The sequence below is a fragment of the Nomascus leucogenys genome, unplaced genomic scaffold (genome assembly GCF_006542625.1).
Source record: "Nomascus leucogenys isolate Asia unplaced genomic scaffold, Asia_NLE_v1 Super-Scaffold_258, whole genome shotgun sequence".
NCBI classification, from domain to species: Eukaryota; Metazoa; Chordata; class Mammalia; order Primates; family Hylobatidae; genus Nomascus; species Nomascus leucogenys.
In genome coordinates this window covers 838795-861088 of record NW_022095769.1, presented here as the reverse complement: position 1 = coordinate 861088, position 22294 = coordinate 838795, and the positions used below count along the sequence as shown (strand labels likewise).

The following is a 22294-nucleotide window of genomic DNA, read 5'->3' as shown; positions in this document are numbered from 1 at the left end:
AAGCTCTGCCTCCCAGGGTCACACCATTCTCCTGCCTCAGCCTCCTGAGAAGCTGGGACTACAGGTGCCCGCCACCAAGTCTGGCTAATTTTTTTGTATTTTTTTTTTTTTAGTAGAGACGGCGTTTCACCGTGTTAGCCAGGATGGTCTCAATCTCCTGACTTCGTGATCTGCCCACCTTGGCCTCCCAAAGTGCTGTGATTACAGGTGTGAGCCACCGTGCCCAGCCTGGAGATATATTTCTTTGGGGAATACATATATATATATATATATATATATATATCTTTGGTGAAATATCTATTTAAGTCCAAAGAGAATCATTTGAACTATTGTAACTATTTTTGTTTTATCTTCTGCTACTTGTCTCTAAATGACATACTTATTTTGCCAGTTTTAGATTTTCTGTTTGATAAGTGGGTACTTGCACCCCATCTCTCCTCCCTAAGTCCTGGTACTATAGTTTTATTATTATTTTTGTACATAATGACATACCTTTTTATTTTTATTTTATACTCTCCCTTGCCCCTTCCCTCTCAACTACTATCAGATGTAACTTCCAAGGTTAGTGATACTTACATTTATATTCTGTTGTGTAACTGTGACTAGGTCTTCTGCAGGTTGATGTTACGAAAGAAAAAAAAATCAATAAATGGTGTTTACATTTTGTTTGTTTTGTTTTTTTTTTTTTTGAGACAGAGTCTTGCTCTGTCGCCCAGGCTGGAGTGCAGTGGCGCAATCTCGGCTCACTGCAAGCTCCGCCTCCCGGGTTCACGCCATTCTCCTGCCTCAGCCTCTCCGAGTAGCTGGGACTACAGGCGCCTGCCACCACGCCCGGCTAATTTTTTTGTATTTTTAGTAGAGACGGGGTTTCACCGTGGTCTTGATCTCCTGACCTCGTGATCCACCCGCCTCGGCCTCCCAAAGTGCTGGGATTATAAGCGTGAGCCACCGCGCCCGGCCAATGGTGTTTACATTTTGAGCCTGCTTTTGAAGCACAGAAGCAGGACATGGGCAAAGGGGCGGGAATAAGGGCTTTCTCATGGTAGCCAATGGCATGAGCCAAATTACAGGGACCATAAATCATGCAAGTCACGTGCAGCATGAAGGAGATGTGATGGCTCAGGCAGAAGGCCCCTTGGGGAGCAATGGGGAATTTAATTGGTTAAAGGGAAGGGAAGGGAAGCTGGAGAGCCTGGATGGCCCACTGCCCTCCTCCCCACTTCCCTATACTAGCCAAAGAATGCTGGGTCAACATGATTCCCCCACCATGACTCACGGACTTCCCCACCATCCGTCTTGACTTTCTCCCAGCCCTCCTCCCCATCCACAGAACCGGTGCCTACCAGGGCTTTGCAGAAGTAAAACAATTCCCCCTCCTAAAAAAGGTTTGCAATTCCTACACAGAGGAAGGTCTTAGAGTGAAGACACGAGAGGAAGGAGAGGATGGAAAAAGAAACGATCACTGAAAACTGGCCGACTACCAGTTCTGTGCCACCTACTCAATTCTTACCCAGCCCTCTGTGTGAAGTTGGTATTATTATCCCCATTTGACAGATAATGAGGCTGGAGAGGCCCTGTGACTTGCCCAAAGCCACAAAGAGACTACGGGCAGAGCTTTGGCCTATGTTTTTTTTTTTTTTTTTGAGACGGAGTCTCGCTCTGTTGCCCAGGCTGGAGTGCAGTGGCGCAATCTCGGCTCACTGCAAGCTCCGCCTCCCGGGTTCATGCCATTCTCCTGCCTCAGCCTCTCCGAGTAGCTGGGACTACAGGCGCCTGCCACTACTACGCCCGGCTAATTTTTTTGTATTTTTAGTAGAGACGGGGTTTCACCGTGGTCTCGATCTCCTGACCTCGTGATCTGCCCGCCTCGGCCTCCCAAAGTGCTGGGATTACAAGCGTGAGCCACCGCGCCCGGCCTGGCCTATGTTTAAGAAGCTGAACCTCTTTGGGATTCAGTTTCTTCATCCATAAAAACAAAGACACATTCCAAGGCATGCCTGTTCCTTGCAGGGTGTTTGTGAGGGTCAGAGAAAATGTCTTGAAGAGCCTGGCATGTACAAGATACCCTGAAACTGGTGGCTATGATGCCACGGCCTGTGCACCTAGGAAGAGTCAGGAAAGCCCAGTGTCTTGAAAAGCCGAGGCTGGAGCAAAGTTCAAGGAGGAACTCACTTCTCTCCCACTCTAGGACTGACCCTTAAACTAGCCAGGAGAGTGGAAGGACCTACAAGATCAGTACCTACCCCACACTTTATAGGCCAAGAGAGGGACAACAGTTTACCCAGGGTCACCCAGCAAGTTAGAGGCTGAGCCTGCCAGCCAGGGCTGGGACCCCAGACTTGTGAATGCCCCAGCCCTCCACGTTCCCTGGTCCGCTATCAAAGACAGTCTAATTAGGAAAGCACACCCTTGCAGGCCCAGCCTTGTGTGATCTCTTTGTTCCTCTGTCTCTTCCTGCCCCAACCCCACAGAAACTGAAGTGTGGGGACCCTCCCTAGGAACCGGGGTTCCAGGGAGGGTTTGAGGTCACGCTCAAGATCATAAAGAGGCCCAGCATGGACTCCTTCTCATGACCGAAGTGGAGCCAGAGTTCCCAGATAAGGGCAAAGGTCACCTCAGGCCCAGCTCCACTCTCAGCCACCCCTTTTGCCCGGCAGGGTTTACTTCATCTCCTCCAGTCAGGAGAGGAGAGGTCACACTGCCAGGGCTTTGCCCCATTCTTCTCCAGCTCCTTCTCTAGAGGAAGAGTCATGGCTAGGCCGAGGCAGTGTGGACCTGGAACAGGTATAAACTGTGCTACTCTTTGGTGCCCAGTGCCACTTTTCCTAGCCAGGACCAGAGCGGGATTATCACCTTCTCTGTCCCGCAGCTCTGCCCAGGTCTTAGTACCCCACTCACCCCGGGCCTCAGGAACCCTAAGGAGGGGCATAGGGTTGCTTTCCATTCACACCTGGGGCAGCACAGGGAACTGTGCCACAGGCCCCAAGACAGGCAGATGGAGGATGAAATACACAGGTCCCAGTTCCTGAGGCCACCTTACAGTGTCCGGCCCCCAGCCCTGTGCAGAAGGTCAAGGCAGAGGCGCCGAGGAGGGATGGGAGGATGCCCCCTGTGAGATGGGGTACAACTAGTGTCCCTTCTGAAGCTGACATCTGGCCTCAGCTGGGACTCTGGCGCCAGCGGGCCCGCAGGGGCTCACCCGCGACACCCTTTGTTCTGGCTGCCTCCCCACCTCCGCGGGCCCTCTGCTCCAGCTGGCATGCCTCAAGGACGCTTCGCGCCTGCTCCTTTGGCCCCCGGCTCGCAAGCAGCGGGGCCAGCACGTGACCCGAGCGCTAAAGGGGGCAGGGGATGGATGGATCTTGACCTTGCCATCTGGCCCCTCACAGATGTGCGGCTAGCTCTCCCTCTAGGAAATCAACAAATTTTTGCGCCTCTAACATCCAGGCCCCTGAGGATGGTCGCGAGGAAGATCTGTCTCGGACTGCAGCTGGGGCCTTCGGATCCAGGGGAAACCAGGGCTATTCTTCGAGGGTGGGAGGGGGAGGGCCGCGGGGTCCGAGGGGAAGGTTGTCCCGCGCGAAGTAGCCGCCGCCGCGCCTCGCCCCGCCCCGCCGGCGGAGACCGAATCCGCCGCACCCCATAGGCAGAGGCCACCCTCCCCGCCTCCCCGCCTGCTCCGCGCCCGCCCCACCCCGGCTCACTTTAAAAGTTTACTCGGGCCGGGACGCAGGGCAAAGCGAGCCATGGCTGTCTGCGTCGGGATGCTGAGCCTGGGGAGGCTGTGCGCCGGGAGCCCGGGGGTGCTGGGGGCCCGGGCCGCCCTCTCTCGGAGTTGGCAGGAAACCAGGTTGCAGGGTGTCCGCTTCCTCAGGTACCGGCCCCCCGCGGGAAGAGAGGGGGCGGGGCAGTTCCCTGGGAGAGGAACTTGGAGGTCCCGCCGAGCTTCGGAAGCCCCACCTCTGGACGAGTGCACTGGGGGGAAGATACCCGCCCCTCCCCCGCCCCTCTCCTGCCCCCCACCAACACCTAGGCAATAGGAAAAGCTGGCTTGGCCTGGTGGACTTGGGTAGGGGAGGCTTTGGTTGGTGGCTGCAGTGACTTCGAGTTCTGGTCCAAGACTCTCGATTCTTTCTCCTTTATGGGCACAGAGGGCAAGGAGTGTGGGCTTTAAGGAGAATATTCCGATGGGGAGGGGCAAGTGCCAAGGCCTGGGCTGTACCCCCAGGACACTGCCTCTGAGTTGGAACCCCTTCATGGGCAAACTTGGGGATCAGCCCCAGTCTCCCCGACCCAGGCCACTAAACTTAGCAGTCTCCTGTCTCTTCATCAGCTGCTCACTAACATGGCTTTCATTCTTTGCTGCCTACTCCTGGGCCTATTTTCTTCTGTCCTCAGTGCAAGGGGTGGGATGGAAGCTGGCAAACAGAGGATTTCAGTTCCCAGTAGCTTCACTGCCTCTGCAGCAGCACAGTAAGTAAAGCTTCCTTCCCGGTGTGACCAGTCCCTGGGAGGACCCCGAGAGATGGCAAATGTGAAAGTGCTTGAGACACAGAGAGCAGGCTGCCACCCATGTTATCAGCGCTGGTTAGCTTCAGCAGCACCGCTGGGGAGCCCTGTGCACCACTGATCCTGTCCTACCACTCAACTCGGCCAGATACTAAGTCTATGGTCAGGACAGCACTTTCAACAACATCAGATGGGGTGTGGGCCTGGACTTGGAAAAGGGAGAAGTCAGAACAAAGCTGTGTCTCAGAGAACTAGATTTGTTTTTGTTTTTAAAAAGGCTAAGTAGGAAGAGTTGGAGGGACATGCAGACTCCTTTTTGGCTAGAACTCCAAGATCACACTTTCTGAATTTGCTGATTCCTGAATGCTAGAAAGCATGCAATGCCTTAACATCACTCTGCCTAATTTGCTGAGAAAACTAAGTGGATCAAGGCTGGTCAGTAGATGGGATTGAGATGAGGACAGTGGGGTCCTCTTCCCAGTGACCCTGGGAAGTCACTCACTACTTCCCAGGGTCTCCCTAGACAAGTTCAGCCCTTCCCTGACCCCCTAGTCTCTTAAGCCTCTCTTCTGGACTCATGGGTGCCCCCTCAGGCTGGGAGGACTCTAAGGAAAGTTACTCCCCAAAGTGCACATATTTCTTCACACGAAATCAGGCCACAGGGGAGTCTCTCAGCCTACTCTGGCTCAGGAGGCTGCCCAATACAAAACAAACCAACCAACCAATAAATAAATAATAAATCAGGCCACATGGCAACATTTCTGACCTTTGACTTTTTTTAATCTATAAACAAAACAGGTCACTTACCTGCTACAGCCCTGGGACCTCTGAGAGCACCAAGCTTCAGAGAAATTCTTATTGCTGTGTCAGGAGGAGACTCATTTATCCAGACAGATGATTTTTCTGAGTGTTTGGCCTATTTCCTTTCTTCCCCTTCCACTCCCTTGTGCTTGCACCCTTATTGTCTGACTGCGGTGGTTTTACCTGATTTCTCTCCTATGTTTCCCCTTCAGAAGCTTCAGGGCTCAGGCCCGGCATGGTGGTTTATGCCTGTAATCTCAGCACTTTGGAAAGCAGAGGCGGTAGGATCACTTGAGCCCTGGAGTTCAAGGCTGCATTGAGCCATGATCATGCCACTGCACTCTAGCCTGAGCAGCAGAGCAAAACCTAGACTCAAAAAATAAAAATAAAGGCTGGGTGGGTGTAATCCCAGCACTTTGGGAGGCCCAGGCAGGCAGATCACTTGAAGTCAGGAGACTGGTTTGGCCAACATGGTGAAACCCCGTTTCTACTAAACATACAAAAATCAGTCGGGCATGGTGGCATGTGCCTGTAATACCAGCTACTAGGGTGTCTGAGACAGGAGAATTGCTCCAACCTGGGAGGCGGCGGTTGCAGTGAGCCAAGACTGTGCCACTGCACTCCAGCCTGGGTGACAGAGCAAGACTCCATGTCAAAAATAAAAAAAAATAAAAATAAAGGCCAAGCATGGTGGCTTATGCCTGTAATCCCAGCACTTTGGGAGGCTGAGGTGGGCGGATCACTTGAGGTCAGGAGTTAGACCAGCCTGGCCAACATGGAGAAACCCCATCTCTACTAAAAATACAAAATTAGTCTGGCGTGGTGATGCATGCCTGTAATCCCAGCTACTTGGGAGGCTGAGGCAGGATAATTGCTCAAACCTGGGAAGTGGAGTTGCACTGAGCCGAGACTGCACCACTGCACTCCAGTCTGAGGGACAGAGAAAGACTTCGTCTCAAAAAAATAAAAATAAAAATGAAAAAAGAAGCCTCAGGGCTGCAACCATCAGCAAACATTCCTGAGAACAGATTCTGTGTCATGCTAGCGCATGCTGTGGATATAGAGGCCACAGAACTCAGTCCTCACCCTGCTAGGAACTTGCGGCCTCATAGGAGAAGAAATAAATCAAGGTGAGCACTATTCGGCGTTGCAAGTGCCATGGTGAGGAATGCGCTTGGACTTTTGTCCTCTGTTTTCTCCGATCTGCTCACACACAGCCTGCTTTCCTGTTGCCCAACACCCAGGCCTATTACTTACCAGATCCTTGTTTTGCCTGAGAGAAAAGAGCAAGAACTTTGAAGTTAGACTATCCTGGATGACAGCCCTGGCTCCTCTCCCTGTTGGTCGTATGACCTCTGGCATGTTACATAACCTCTGAGCTGGTTAATTCATCACTTACTACCTTCTTGCTGTGTTGTTGGGCTGATGAATAAAAAAAGCTTGCTCTTGTTCTCAGCCTTTCCTTTGAGGCAGGGCTGGTCCCTGGAAACCCTTGACTGGTGTCTGGGTGGGAATTCTGACTGATTTGAAAGTAGGAGAGGATCCCCTCCTTGGTGGCCTCTTTATGGAACCCAATTATTTCTCCTAGCTGATTGCCAAGATGGTGACTTCCACCCAGCTACATGTCCAGTCCTTGGGTCTGCTGGACATCCTCCTCTCCATTTGACTCAGGGCTGTCCAGAGTCTTTTTCTTTTTCTTTTTCTCTTTTTTGAGGTGGAATTTCACTCTTGTTGCCCCAGGCTGGAGTGCAATGGCATGATCTCGGGTCACTGTAACCTCCGCCTCCTGGGTTCAAGCAATTCTTCTGCCTCAGCCTCCCAAGTAGCTGGGATTACCGGTGTGCACCACCTGCCCAGCTAATTTTGTATTTTTAGTAGAGATGGGGTTTCACCATGCTGGTCAGACTGGTCTCAAACTCCTGACCTCAAGTAATCCACCTGCCTCAGCCTCCCAAACTGCTGGGATTACAGGCGTGAGCCACCACGCCCGGCCCAGAGTCTTTCTCCCCAGAAGGAAAGAAAAATCTGTCCTTTGCTCTCCAGAGCTCCTCACGACCAACTCCTTCCCCCTGTCCACGTGCCTCCTTCCCCAAGGAAGGTGGATGGGTTAGTCTGGGGCTTCAGCAAACCTCCAAGGAAGGAATTCAAGGAGAAACCTGGGCTGAGCAGGCTTCCTCCAGACCTGCCCTAAAGCTGGCCTGGGGCTGCCTATGAGGCAGCTGCACCCAGGGTGTTGGGAACACTCAGAGCTGGGAAGGCAGAGAGATCAGTGGCTAAAGCCTCTCAGAATTAGGTGTGGTGCTCAGAGCTTGGGATCCAGTGACTTGGTGCTGATGGTAGGGATAGAGGGGTAAGTGGGCTTTGTGGACCACCCTCCATGGGGATGGCTATGATCACATAAGACTGTGGACCTAAGGGAAAAATCTGAGGCAAAAGTAATATAAGTAGAGAGTTTATTTGGGCCATGTTTGCAGACTGCAACCAGGAGCATAGACTCAAGTTGCCCTGAATATATGATCTGATGAGCAGCAGTTACAAGTGGGTTTTTAAAAGAAAAGAAGGCCGGGCGCAGTGGCTCACACCTGTAATCCCGGCACTTTGGGAGGCCAAGGCGGGAGGATCACAAGGTCAGGAGTTCGAGACCAGCCTGGCCAATATGGTGAAACCCTGTCTCTACTAAAAATACAAAATTAGCTGGGCATGGTGGCGGGCACCTGTAGTTTCAGCTACTCGGGAGGCTGAGGCAGGAAAATCGCTTAAACCCGGGAGGTGAAGGTTGCAGTGAGCCGAGATTGTGCTACTGCACTCCAACCTGGGCAACAGAGCGAGACTCTGTCTCTAAATAAATAAATAAATGAAAAGAAGAGACAGTTCGTAAGTGATTTACCAAGAATGTACATTAAAATGATACAAGCTATTGATTCACTATACTTTGTTCTTTGTATCACAAATTTTGTTAACATGAAAGTAATGGGTCAAACAGCTAGTTAGGAGCAAAATGCCTTTAAACAATTGTCCCTGGGAAGGAAGGAGCATGACTGAAGTCCCACACTCATGTCTCTCTGGGCTTGATACATTTTGCATACATCACATAGCTCAGACAGCTGCTGCGCTATTTTTCTGTTCTTGTGACCAACAATTTACACACACACGGAAAACTACAAAATGCTGTTTCTATAGGAGCGCCTTGTTTTAAGCCTGGAAGTGTTTTGGGTGGTAACAATAAACAGTTACAAGAAATAGACTCTTCCCATAATTTCCAAAACATGATTTATGAATGATTTGGTAATGATAGCCATGTGCATTCCACTGGGGATCCTCCAGTCTAAATGTAACAGTAGAAAATAACTGTGAACTTGGCTGCTGGAATCAGTGAATGGTACAAATCTGTTTTAGTTACCCTCCTCTACCTTGAATGCTGTACATTGCTGCAGTCTACTGTGAAGCATGTAAAGGTAATAAAAAGATGAATAAGTTTGTTTTCACTGACAGAGCTATTTTTCTAGAAGGAGTCTACGGGGGAAGTCCATAGACACACTGATTCAAGGCAGAAAGTTTGCAGTACCATTAAAGATGTCAATCAAAGCAGGAGGAATCTGGTTTGTGGAAATGGGAGGGGAAGACTTCCCAAAGAGCCTGGGGTTAGAGCCTGATTCCTGAAAGGATAGGTCTGTAGCTTGAAGCCTTTGTACTTCCGTGAAATCTCACTTGTGCTTCAATCGTTATGAACCCTGGTGTGATCATAGCTCGCTATAATCTCAAACTTCTGGGCTCAAGCGATCCTCCCATCTCAACCTCCCAAGTAGCTAGGACTACAGGCAAGTGCCACCATACCCAGATCATTTTAAAATTTTTTGTAGAGATGGGGTTATGAAGTATTACCCAGGTTGGTCTCAAACCCCTGCCTCAAGCCATCTTCCTGCCTTGGCCTCAAGTGCTGAGATTATAGGGGTGAGCTGCTGATCCCAGCCTCTATTTTACTTCAATCTACAGATGAAACTTTGGAGCCAGACAGATCTGGATTCAAATGAACCACTTTCTAGCTGAGTAGTTTTTTTACTTAAGTCAAATTTGACTTTTTTTTTCTTTATTTTTTTGGTGGAGACAAGGTCTCACTCTATCACCTAGGCTGAGTGCAATGGCACGATCACAGCTCTCTACAGCCTCGAACTCTTGAGTGATCCTCCTATCTCAGCCTCCCCAGTAGCTGGGACTACAGGCCTGCATCACTACACCCAACTAATTTTTGTATTTTTTTGTAGAGATGGTGTTTTGCCATGTTGCCCAGGCTGGTCTTGAACTCCTGAGCTCAAGTTACCTGCCTGCCTCAGCCACCTCCCAAAGTGCTGGGATTACAGGTGTGAGCCGCCACACCTGGCCTTGACTTTTCTTATGTATAAATAGTGTGTTGTGAGGGTTAAATGAGGTCCCGTAAGAAAATGCTTAACACACAGTTTGATACCAAGAACATGTTCAACCCATCGCATGGGTCAGTGAGCAACCTGTCCTAGTGGTGAGCTATTTTACAGGAATGCTTGTGTAATGATGGCTTGGCCCATTCTTACAGTGACCCTAAAGCCCACAGTATAGTAACTATGTCTGGGGAGTAGGAGGGAGGAGGTTCCAGCAGGGTAAACTACCTAAGCAAAAGTGGAGCTGCTGGAGATGGGTGGACAGGCCTGAGCTTATGCTGAAGATGGGAATAAAGCTGGTCATACATTCAACAGGCCAACATGCAGACTGTAATTTCATCTTCTGGGTTGGTCTTGCCATGGGAGTGTCCTAATAATGAAGAGTGGAAACAATTCTGCCAGTGCCTCTCCCTTTAGAACTAAACACGTTGTATTTCTAGCTTACAAATCATGCTTTATAAACCTCAGTGACATGCATGTATTCCTCCATTTGGGAGTTAGTTGACAGGAAAGCAAATCCCAGCCCTACCAGTCCTAACTTAGTGTGGCTTTAGGCAAGTTACTCAACCTCTGCAGACCTTAGTTTGTTTGTAAAATAGGCTGTTTGGACAAGATGTGCTCTACCTTTGAGAGAACATTCTGTGATTCCTAAAGAGGCTGGAGTTTGAGCCTGATCCCTAAACCCAATAAGGCTGTGATTTGAAGTATGCAGCCTTCATACGTGTGTGAAATTTCACTTGGTCTCTTATGAACCCTGAGTATGCAGCTTCCTAACCTGACATTCTGTAATTCTGTAGTCCCCTGAGCAAAGAGAAGCATCAAGTTTTGTTTTATACACGCACACTCACACACACACTTAAGTATGTTTTTCTTTTTCTTTTTTTTTTTTTGAGACAGAGTCTCCCACTATCACCAGGCTGGAGTACAGTGGCGCGATCTGGGCTCACTGCAACCTCCGCCTCCCGGGTTCAGCAATTCTCCTGCCTCAGCCTCCCAAGTAGGTGGAATTACAGACACCTGCCACCACGCCCAGCTAATTTTTTGTATTTTTAGTAGAGACGGGGTTTCACTATGTTGGCCAGGCTGGTCTCAAACTCCTGATCTCGTGATCCGCCCGCCTTGGCCTCCCAAAATGCTGAGATTAGTGGACTCAAACAATCCTACTTCCTCAGCCTCCTGAGTAGCTGGGATTACAGGCACAAACCACCATGTGCACCTGGCTACCTCAAAGGTTTTCTTCCTAGAAAACTAATATCTAGCCTTGTATGTATTTTAGTAATCCTATCAAGGGACAAGTGTCTTGACTCAGCCCCCATCCCTGACTCCCAGTCTCAGGTGATGTGCCCACCTCTGCCTCCCAAATAGCTGGGATTACAGGTGTGCACCACCATGCCTGGCTAAATGTTTTGTATTTTGTTTTGGTAGAGAGAGATTTCCACTTTGTTGCCCCAGCTGGTCTCAAACTGCTGGGCTCAAGAGATCCTCCCAACTCAGCCTCCCAAAGTGCTGGGATTACAGGTGTGAGCCACCACACTGGCCCTTCTATGTCTTCTTGAGAGAGTTTTCTGAACCCAAATGATCACTTCTTATGTATTTTCTGTACATACTTACAAAGAGACACCAGTGGTTCCATTCAAGATGCTGAAAATGGGCCAGGCACAGTGGCTCACACCTATAACTCAGCACTTTGGGAGGCTGAGGTGGGAGGATCGCTTGAGCCCAGAAGTTTGAGACCAGCCTGGGCAACATAGGGAGACCCCATCTCTACAGATAATACTTTTTACAAATTAGTTGGGTGTGGTGGCATGTGCCTGTGGTTCCAGCTTCCTGGGAGGCTGAGGCAGGAGGATTGCTTGAGCCCAGAAGGTCAAGGCTGCAGTGAGCCATGATCATGCCACCACACTCTAGCCTCAGTGACAGAGTGAGAGCATGTCTCAAATAATAATAATAATAATAACAAAACAAGATACTGAGAATGGAAGCTTCCACTAATATAGAGTATCTTGTTCAAAATCTTTACTGGGCTGGGCACGGTGGCTCATGCCTGCAATCCCAGTACTTTGGGAGGCCGAGGCAAGTGGATCACCTGAGGTCAGAAGTTCGAGACCAGCCTGGCCAACATGATGAAAACCCATCTCTACTAAAAATACAAAATTAGCTGGGCATGGTGGCGTGCACCTGTAATCGCAGCTACTCGGGAGGCTGAGGCAGGAGAATCTCTTGAACCCAGTGGGTGGAGGTTGCAGTGATCTGAGATAGCACCACTTCACTCCGGCCTGGGTGAAAGAGCACAACTCCATCTCAGAAAAAAAAAATTTTTTTTTTTTTTACTGTCGTCCTTACTACTCTTTGTAGTCGTTTGTAGTTTGTTCTTTGTAGTTGGTGTTTTTCATAGGTCACATACTCCTCAGGGAGGTTATGTCGAGTGGTAGAAAGATCGTGGGGCTTTAAGATATAATTACATAGAGTAAACTGCACAGATCTTGTTTTTTATTTTGGGACAGAGTTTCACCCTTGTTGCCCAGGCTGGAGTGCAATGGCGCAATCTTGGCTCATCGCAACCTCTGCCTCCCGGGTTCATGCGATTCTCCTGCCTCAGCCTCCCAAGTAGCTGGGATTACCGGCATGTGCCACCACGCCCGACTTATTTTGTATTTTTAGTAGAGATGGGGTTTCTCCCTGTTGGTCAGGCTGGTCTCGAACTCCCGACCTCAGGTGATTTGCCCGCCTCAGCCTCCCAAAATGCTGGGATTACAGGCATGAGCCACCGCGCCCGGCCTGTATCTGGCTTTTTTTGCTCTGAAACCAAGGAGTGCTTTTGGGAGGAGCAACTCATTAACCTTGACAAAAACTCACAAAAGTGAGTTTTACATATTAAACAGCTCAATGTTTCAGAGTTCTGTATGTATTCTAGTATTATTCCTTTGTCAGACATGTGGCTTACAAATATTTTCCCCCACTTTGTAGCTTTTTTTCATCCTCTTAAAAGGGTCTTTTGCAGAGCAAAATTTTTTAATCCTTTTTTTTTTTTTTAATTTTTTGAGAAAGGCCTCACTCTTTCACCCTGGCTGGAGCACAGTGGTGCAACCATGGCTCAGTGCAGCCTCAACCTCCGGGGCTCAAGTGATCCTCCTGCCTCAGCCTTCCAAGTACCTAGGACTATGGGTACACACCACAAGGCCCAGCTAATTTAAAAATTTTTTCATAGAGATGGGATTGCACTGTGTTGCCTAGGCTGGTCTCCAACTCCTGTGCTCAAGTGATTTTCCCACCTCAGCCTCCCAAAGTGCTAAGATTACTTTACAGACGTGAGCCACTATGCCCAGCCCATATAGCAATTTAAAATTTTTTTTATAAAGTCTAGTTTATTAAGAAGTCTAATTTAGTGGGGTTTTTTTTTTAGATGGGGTCTCATTATGTTGCCCAGGCTGGTCTCCAACTCCTGGGTTCAAGCAATTCTCCTGCCTCAGCCTCCCAAGTAGCTGGGACTACAGGTGCATGCCACTGCACCCAGCTCTCAGTGAGTTTTTTTTGTTGTTGTTGTTTGTTTGTTTTTAATGGATCATGCTTTTGGTGTCAAGCCTAATAACTTTTTGCCTAGCTCTAGATCCAGAAGATTTTATAAATTTTTTAAGTTTTACATTTTACACTTAAGTCTGTGATTCATTTTATTTTTGCTTATATAGAATGTGAGACTTAGTCAAAGTTCATTTTTGTTGTTGTTGTTGTTGTTGTTGTTTTTTGAGACGGAGTCTCGCTCTGTCACCCAGGCTGGAGTACAGTGGCGTGATCTCGGCTCACTGCAACTTCTGCCTACTGGGTTCATGCCATTCTCCTGCCTCAGCTTCCCAAGTAGCTGGGACTACAGGCACCTGCCACCATGCTTGGCTAATTTTTTGTATTTTTAGTAGAGACGGGGTTTCACCCTGTTAGCCAGGATGGTCTTGATCTCCTGACCTTGTGATCTACCCGCCTTGGCCTCCCAAAGTGCTGGGATTACAGGCGTGAGCCACCGCGTCTGGCCTGTTGTTGCTATTATTTTCCTGTGACAGAGTTTCACTCTTGTTGCCCAGGCTGGAGTGCAATGGTGCAATCTCGGATCACTGCAACCTCCGCCTCCCGATTTCAAGTAAGTTCTCCTGCCTCAGCCTCCTGAGTACTGGGATTACAGAGCTGGGATTACAGGCGTGTGCCACCACGCCCAGCTATTTTTTGTATTTTTAGTAGAGACAGGATTTTGCAATGTTGGTCAGGCTGATCTTGTACTCCTGACCTCAGGTGATCCATCTGCCTCGGCCTCCCAATGTGCTAGGATTACAGGTGTGAGCTACCATGCCCAGCCAGTTCTTTTTTTTTTTTTCCTGAGGCTCTTTTTGTGCTTTTAATGGCCAGCATGCATTAAAATGGCCATCAATTAAGAAAATGACCATTTAGTAGTGATCTTTTTAGGATTTTATTTGTCACAACAGCACCTTCGTCTTGAACAATAGTTGCACATTGTAACTAGTATAAATATATCACCTATTTATTCAGGTACATAAAAATTATAACTTTATTTCAGGATAAAGCAGCTATTACAGGTTCAGACTCAGCAGTTCAGCATTGTCCTTCCTGCACAAGCATTGGCCATCTCTACTCCCATATCAATGACCACTGGAAGGTCAACCACTAGCCTAGTGTCTGTACAAATTAGGCAAGGGAGCCCCCCAAGAGGATGCAGCCCCATGGCACGTGGCTTGGCGAGTGGCACATGGACTAGAAGAATGAGATCATGAAACTTTGGGTGGTGTACAAGGGAGATGGGAAGGGAGAGCCTGCCTTTCGACTGCCATGAGCTAGGAGATACATTGGACCAATGAGCTAGAACACAAGAGTGAATATGTTGAATGAGGACTGAGGACTTTGCTATGAGTATAGCATGTGAATTTCATGGACAGATCAGGGCTGTTGCTTATTGCATAAATGTTGGTCTTGGCTGGGCACAGTGGCTTATGCCTGTAATCCCTGCAATTTAGGAAGCTGGAGTGGGAGGGTTGCTTGAGGCCAGAGTTTGAGACCAGCCTGGGCAACACAGCAAGACCCTGTCTCTACTAAATAAATAAATAAATCCCAGCTCAGCGTGTGGCTTCTGCCTATAGTCCTAGCTACTGGGAGGTTGAGACAGGAGGATCACTTGAGCCTAGAAGTTTCAGGCTGCAGTGGGCCATGATCATGCCATTGCACTCCAGCCTGGGCAACAGAGCGAGATCCTGTCTCAAAAAAAAAGAAAAAAAGTTGGTCTTGACCTTGACCCTTTACGTGACAGGTGCTGTGGGTCTCCTGCCCATGCCAGGAAGTTGCTTCATCTTTTGGATGTTATAGACACCCTTCGTAGGAGATCATCAAGCACCTTGTATTTTCCCTCTTCAAACTTTCATGTGAAAAAAAATTTGAAACACAATTACATGGAAAAATAACAAACACCTGTGTGTCTGACAGAGAATAAAAATTTAACCTTTCTTGTTTTCAGAAAATTATAAATGAAAGAAAACACTACAGATCAAGTTGAAGTCCCTTTTCTGTCCCTCCTGCAGCCGACCCCCACCAGAGAGCCACCATCATAAATTTAATATATGTTGTGCTGAAGCACATTTTATACTTTTAGCATGTCTCTGAATCCATAAATAGTACAGTTGTCCCCCAGTATCTATGGGGGGTTGGTTCCAGGACCTCCCTTGTATACCAAAATCCTTGGATGCTCAAGCCTGTGATATAAAATGGTGTCATATAACCTATGTGCATCCTCCCATGTGCTTTAGATAATCTCTAGACTACTTATAATACCTAATACAGTATCTACACATCACTTCATTTGTGTGGATTCAACATAGTACTTAGTGAGCAGCAAGTTCAAGATCTAAGTTATTAGTTTTACCTGCTGTATAGCAGTCCATCCTATGACTATATCTCTAGCAGTGAAATTGCTGTGCTGAAGAGTTGACATTTTCAGCTTTTTTACGTATTGCTCTGGTGAGACTGTGCTACTGTGACCACTAGCAGCAACCAAGTTTTGCTGTTTTCCCACATCCTTGCAAATATTTAGTATTGCTGGAGTTTAAAGTGTCTGCTGCTGGGCTCAGTGGCAGTTTGCTTTTCGGAACTTTGTGGAATTTTTTTTCCCAAATATTTTTCTTTTTTCTTTTCTTTTCTTTCTTTATTTATTTATTTATTAATTTTTTTTGCACACAAAAACAATAAACATTTTCTAAAAATACATACAAACAAAAAGATGCGTATCAAACATATTAGGAAGGTTACACATGGGAAGTCGGGGAATAGAAATGGGAGGTGGGAGTTAAAATAAATGAGAGAGGGACTTTATATGGATCAGTGATAATAACTCAATCCTCTATTTGACAAAGAAGAGGGAGAAGGAAGAGGAAGAAAAAGAAAGTGGGATAAAGGATCAGAAAGGGAGGAAAATAGAAAAAATTAGAGTATGACTCCAGGGTAGACCTGTTTTGTTGTCACTGAGTTGGTTGGTTGGTTTGTCTGTTGTATTTTTCATGTTTCGCCAAGTTGGCCAGACTGGTCTCGAACTCCTAGCCCGAAGTGATCAACCCGCCTCGCCCCCCAGAGTGCCGGGACCACAGGCGTGAGCCACCACGTCCAGCCCCCACATTGCTTCTGGCCTCCGTGGTAGACCTCCCAGACGGAGCGGCCGGGCAGAGGCGCTCCTCACTTCTTCCCAGACACGGGGCGGCCGGGCAGAAGCGCTCCTCACTTCCCAGATGGGGCGGCCAGGCAGAGACGCTCCTCACTTCTTCCCAGACGATAGGTGGCCGGGCAGAGGCGCTCCTCACTTCCCAGACGATGGGTGGCCGGGCAGAGGCTCTCCTCACTTTCCAGACGGGGCGGCCGGGCAGAGGCGCTCCTCACTTCTTCCCGGACGGGGCGGCTGGGCAGAGGCGCTCCTCACTTCTTCCCAGACGGGGCGCCTGGGCAGAGGCGCTCCTCACTTCTTCCCGGACGGGGCGGCCGGGCAGAGGCGCTCCTCACTTCCCAGACAGGGCGGCCGGGCAGAGGCGCTCCTCACCTCCCAGACGATGGGTGGCCGGGCAGAGGCGCTCCTCACTTCCCAGATGGGGAGGCCGGGCAGAGGGGCGGCTGGGCAGAGACGCTCCCCACCTCCCAGACGGGGCGGCGGCTGGGCAGGGGCTGCAATCCCAGCACCCTGGTAGGCCAAGGCAGGCGGCTGGGAGCCGGAGGCTGCCGCGAGCCCAGACCGGGCAACACCGAGCACCAGGCGAGTGAGACTCCGTCTGCAGTCCCAGCACCCCGGGAGGCCGAGGCGGGCAGAGCACTTGGTGCCAGGAGCTGGCGACCAGCGTGGCCAACATGGCGAACACGCGCCTGCAGCCAAAGGAGAAAAAGCAGGCAGCGGTGGCACGCGCCGGCAGTCCCAGGCAGTCCGCGGCACGGGCAGCAGCAAGCCGAGTAGATTGCAGCCTGGGCCACAGAGGGAAAGAAAAAGAAAGAAAGTAAGAAAGAAAGAAAGAAAGAAAGAAGGAAGGAAGGAAGGAAGGAAGGCAGGCAGGCAGGCAGGCAGGCAGGCAGGCGGGCCTTTTTTTTTTTTTTGGAGACGGAGTCTCGCTCTGTCACCCAGGCTGGAGTACGACGGCACGGTCTAGGCTCACTGCAACCTCCGCCTCCCAGGTTCAAGAGATGCTCCTGCCTCAGCCTCCCGAGTAGCTGGGATTACAGGTGTCTACCACCACACCTGGCTAATTTTTGTATTTTTGGTAGACATGGGGTTTCACCATATTGGCCAGGCTGGTCTCAAACTCCTGATCTCAGGTGATCCACCTGTCTCCGCCTCCCAAAGCACTAGGATTACAGGCCTGAGCCACCATGCCCGGCCCCAATATTTTTCAATCTAAGGTTGATTGAATCCACAGATGCAGAAACCGTGGATACAGAGGGCTGACTATATCTTGTATCATTTGATCTGTTTTTAAAGTTTATATTTGTTTAAACATGGAAAGTACTTAGAATCATGTTATGTGAGTAATAAGTACTCTTAGTCTTGGATTTTTTGTGTGTATCAATAAACAATACATATTTTATGGTTTTTTTTTCAAGAGACAGGGTCTTGCTGTCTCCCAGGCTGCTGGAGTGCAATGACGCCATCATGGCTCACTGCAGCCTCAACCTCCTGGGCTCAAGTGATCCTCCCATCTCATCCTCCCAAGCAGCTGGAACTACAGGTGCATGCTACCACACAGCTATTTTTTTTTTTAAGAGATGGTCTTGCTGTGTTGCCCAGGCTGGTCTCAAACTCCTGGGCACAAGCATTCCTCCCACTTTGACCTCCCAAAGTGCTGGGATCACAGGCATGAGCCACCGTGTCCAGCATTATTATGCTTTTATAATTTCAGCAAAAATAGTATCGTAGTTCTCTTCTTTCGTACAGTAGTATGTGTTTTACAGATCTATTCGTCTCAGATTGACATAAGTTGAGACCTGTAGATCTAAGTTATTGGTTTTACCTGCTGTATAGCAGTCCATCCTATTACTATATCTCTAGCAGTGAAATTGCTGTGCTGAAGAGTTCTTTTTTAGGTATTGCCCTGGTGAGACTGTGCTACTGTGACCACCAGCAGCAACCAAGTTTTGCTATTTTCCCACATCCTTGCAAATATTTAGCATTGCTGGACTTTAAATTTTTTGCTGCTGGGCTCAGTGGCACGACCCTGTAGTCCTAACTACTTGGGAAGCTGAGGTGGGAGGATCACTTGAGGCCAGGAGTTTGAGGCCAGCCTGGGCAACATAGACACTATTGCTTAAAAAAATGAGTTTGCCACTCTGGTGGGGGTGAAAGAGTATCTCGTTGTGGTTTTAATTTATACTTCCCTGATTACCAGTGAGATTGGGCATCTTTTAAAATGTTTATTGGTAATGTCTTCTGTGTCTGTTCTGTTCCTATTCATTGCCCATTTATTGTGTGACATTATTTGTCCTTATTGATTTGTGTTTTTTAAAACACAGGCTAAATATTAATCCTTTGTCTCTTATATATAAAATGAAATTTATAAATCCAGGCCGTTGCTTGTCTTTTAGCCTTGTTGATGATGTATGTTTCTCTGTGGACCTAGGGACCAGCCTCCTATTGGGGGTAAGGAGCAGAGGTCAGTCCATGGCTTGGAACAAAACAGGATATTGCTTTCAATTTCATTTTGAAAGCCTCACTGGTGGCTAGCTAGTATGACACCCTCCCCAGGAAGCAGGGGGTGGCCTCAGCATGGGGACTGTTCCTGCAGTCTCTGGGCCCCTCACAACTCAAGATTCTGAGTCCTTCATCCTCCCTCCCCAGTGGCTTCTGAAGAGGCCTTCCCAGGGCCTGAGGCATTTCCACCCCCCCGACAGGGGCAGGGTCCACCTGTAAACCTCTGGCCCAGGTTCCAAGAACCTCTACCCAGCAGGTAATATGTAACAGGAGGCAAAACAAACAGCTTCTCCTCTTATGTTCTCCATGGCAGACCTGTTCGCCCAGGCATTTGCAATCCTCCCTGCCAACTGTGGCTCCCTCAGAGCCCAGCTCTGCCTGTGGTCTCTACACGACCATGTCAGAACCATGCATTCCTTTGTGCCCAGTGACCTCTAGCCCCTGACTTTAGTTGCCAGCCCTGAGTGTCACAGAATGCCACAGCTATTTCACCTGCATTGCCCTGAACCAACTGGCTCATGTTTCCTGTCCAGTTCCTGCTGGTAGGCAAGGCTGGGCTGGGCAGGGCTAATGCTGGGGCAGAAGGCTTTCCAGGTGGGTCCAACCAGGTGGCTGCACAGGTAGGGTGCAAAGCCACTATGGATTGGTGCCAGGAGAGGTGAGCTGGCTCACAAGAGCAGAACAGTGAGAGAAGAGGCAGCAAAGAAAAAGAATCAGACACCACAAGGAGATGGAAAAGTCAGTGTGTGCTCAAGGACTGCCAAGTAGGAGGCCTAGTAGGGGCAGCTGCTGAAGGGGCCATCCTGGGAGGGGCTCCCTATGGGCTGGAGGCACTCAGAGGGCTCCCCATCAGCCTGCAGGGCCCCCAGGGCAGGATGTGGATGGGCTGCAGAGTAAAGAGCAGTACTCTTGGAAAAGGGTCCAGATTTGCCACCCATCAGGGTCAGAACCTTAAGAAAATGAACTCCTCGCTTCTTCATCCTTAAAAAGAAATGATCTGAGAGTAATGTGAGAATCATATGAGACATCCAGGCTGTGCAGTGGTGCACAGTGCTCACTGCAGCCTCGATCTCCCCAGGCTCAGGTGATCCTCCCACCTCAGCCTCCCCAGTAGCTGGGACCACAGGTGTGCATGACCACACCCAGCTAAATTTTTTTTGGTGTTTTTTTGTAGGGATGGGGTTTCACCATGTTGCCCAGGCTGGTCTCGAACTCCTGGGCTCAAGGGATCCATCCACCTTGGCTTCCCAAAGTGGTGAGATTACAGGCGTGAGCCACCATGCCTGGCCTGGTGGTCCTTTTTAAGTCACAGGGCTCTGAAAAGATTCATGTCGTATTGTATTGGGGTCTTGGAAGCCAGGCAGTCCTGGGTTTGAATCCCAGGTTGGCTGTTTACATGCTCTGTGGCCTTGGGTGAGGTGTTGCATTTCTTGGAGCCTCATTCCTTCATCTGTAAAATGGGTATGTATCTTGGTCAGGGAGTGGTAATGAAGATCACAGATCAGGCATGCAGAGTCTTTAGAAGAGAGCTGGCATGAGGATACAGCAATAAACATCAGCTCACATTTTTCTGAAATCTGCTTTATCACTCACAGTGTATTAGACATTTTCCATGTCATTAAATATAGTGTCTTTATTTATTTATTTTTATTTATTTATTTATTTATTTTGAGACAGGATCTTACTCTGTGTCCCAGGCTGGAGTGCATGGCACAATCATGGCTTACAGCAGCCTCGACCTTGTGGGCTCAAGCAATTGTCCCACCTTAGCCTCCCAAGTAGCTGGGACACAGACACACCAGCGTGCCTGGCTAACTAAAAACATTTTTTTTGGCTGGGCACGGTGGCTCACACCTGTAATCCCAGCACTTTGGGAGGCCCAGATGGGTGGATCACCTGAGGTCAGAAGTTCAAGACCAGCCTGGCCAACATGGCGAAACCCCATTTCTACTAAAATTACAAAAATTAGCCGGGTGTGGTGGTGCATGCCTGTAGTCCCAGCTATTTGGGAGGCTGAGGCAGGAGAATCGCTTGAATCCTGGAGGCGGAGGTTACAGTGAGCCGAGATTGTACCACTGCACTCCAGCCTGGGTGACAAGAGTGAAACTCCATCCCAAACAGAACAAAACAAAACAGTTTTTTTTTTTTGTAGAGACAGGATCTGCCATATTGCCCAGGCTGATCTCAAACCCTTGGAATCAAGTGATCCTCCCACCTTGGCCTCCCAAAGTGCTGGGATTACAGCCATGAGCCACTACACCTGGCCTTTTAGTTTAGTTTTGTTTTAGAGACAGGGTCTTTCTCAGTCACCCAGCTGGCATGCAGTGACACATTCATGGCTCACTGCAGCCTTGACCTACTAGGCTAAAGTGAACCTCCTTCCTTAGCCTCCCAAGTAGCTGGGACCACAGGTGCACACCACCACACCTGGCTAATTTTTAATTTTTTTGTGGAGACGGGGTCTCAATATGTTGCTCAGGCTGGCCTGAGCTCCTGAATTCAAGTGATTTTCCTGCCTTGGCATCCCAAAGTGTTGGGATTATAAGTCGTGAGCCATTTTGCCTGACCATGTCTTCATTTCTTAATGGCATAGTGTTGCATTGTATATGCTCTCTAATTTAGTTATCTAATCTCTTACTCATAGGAATAATTTTTTCCCAGTTCTTTGCTAAGCAGCAATTAATGTCTCTATTCATACCTTTAGGCATTTTTTAGGTTTTCTTTCTTTTTTTTTTTTGAGACAGAGTCTCGCTCTGTTCCCAGATTGGAGGGCAGTGGTGCGATCTCGCCTCCTGGGTTCAACCGATGTTCGTGCCTCAGCCTCCCGAATAGCTGGGACTATAGGTGCATGCCACCATGCCTGGCATATTTTTAGTACACACAAGGTTTCACCTTGTTGGCCAGGATGGTCTCGATCTCCTGACCTTGTGATCCGTCCCCCTCAGCCTCCCAAAGCGCTGGGATTACAGGCGTGAGCCACCGCGCCCGGCCAGGTTTTTGTTTGTTTGTTGTTGTTATTTTTTAGAATAGATCCCTAAAAGTAGAATTGCCAGGAGGCCAAACATCTTCTCCCCTTAGATTCTCCATGGCAGACCTGTTTCAAAAGGTATGCCTATTCAGAATGTTAATAGATATTACCAAATCAGAAGGAATCCAGATTTACAGGTTTTGAAGCTAACACAGTTTGGGATGCCCTCTTTCTAAACAAGAATAAAAAGCTCTTAAGTATCAGATTTTGTGCAAACTGAAGATTGATTTAGAATAAGAAAAGAATTTGCTACCAATTGCTGCAAGCTTGAAGATTCTCTTTTGAGCTCTGTTTAAGCAATTTGTCAGAAATGTTGACAGATAAATGCATTGATTTTGC

General features: G+C 48.8%; 1 protein-coding gene across 1 annotated transcript in view; it reads left to right on the top strand.

Annotated features, from left to right (window-relative positions):
• Window positions 1-3746: 3746 nt before the first annotated feature.
• The window catches only part of ACSF2 (acyl-CoA synthetase family member 2), a 49699-nt gene continuing 31151 nt past the window's right edge, over window positions 3747-22294 (top strand). Inside the window, exons 1-2 of the mRNA XM_030807952.1 lie at window positions 3747-3874; window positions 4399-4473. Of these exons, the coding sequence (XP_030663812.1) occupies window positions 3747-3874; window positions 4399-4473 (203 nt within the window). The remainder of the gene's footprint in view (window positions 3875-4398; window positions 4474-22294) is intronic.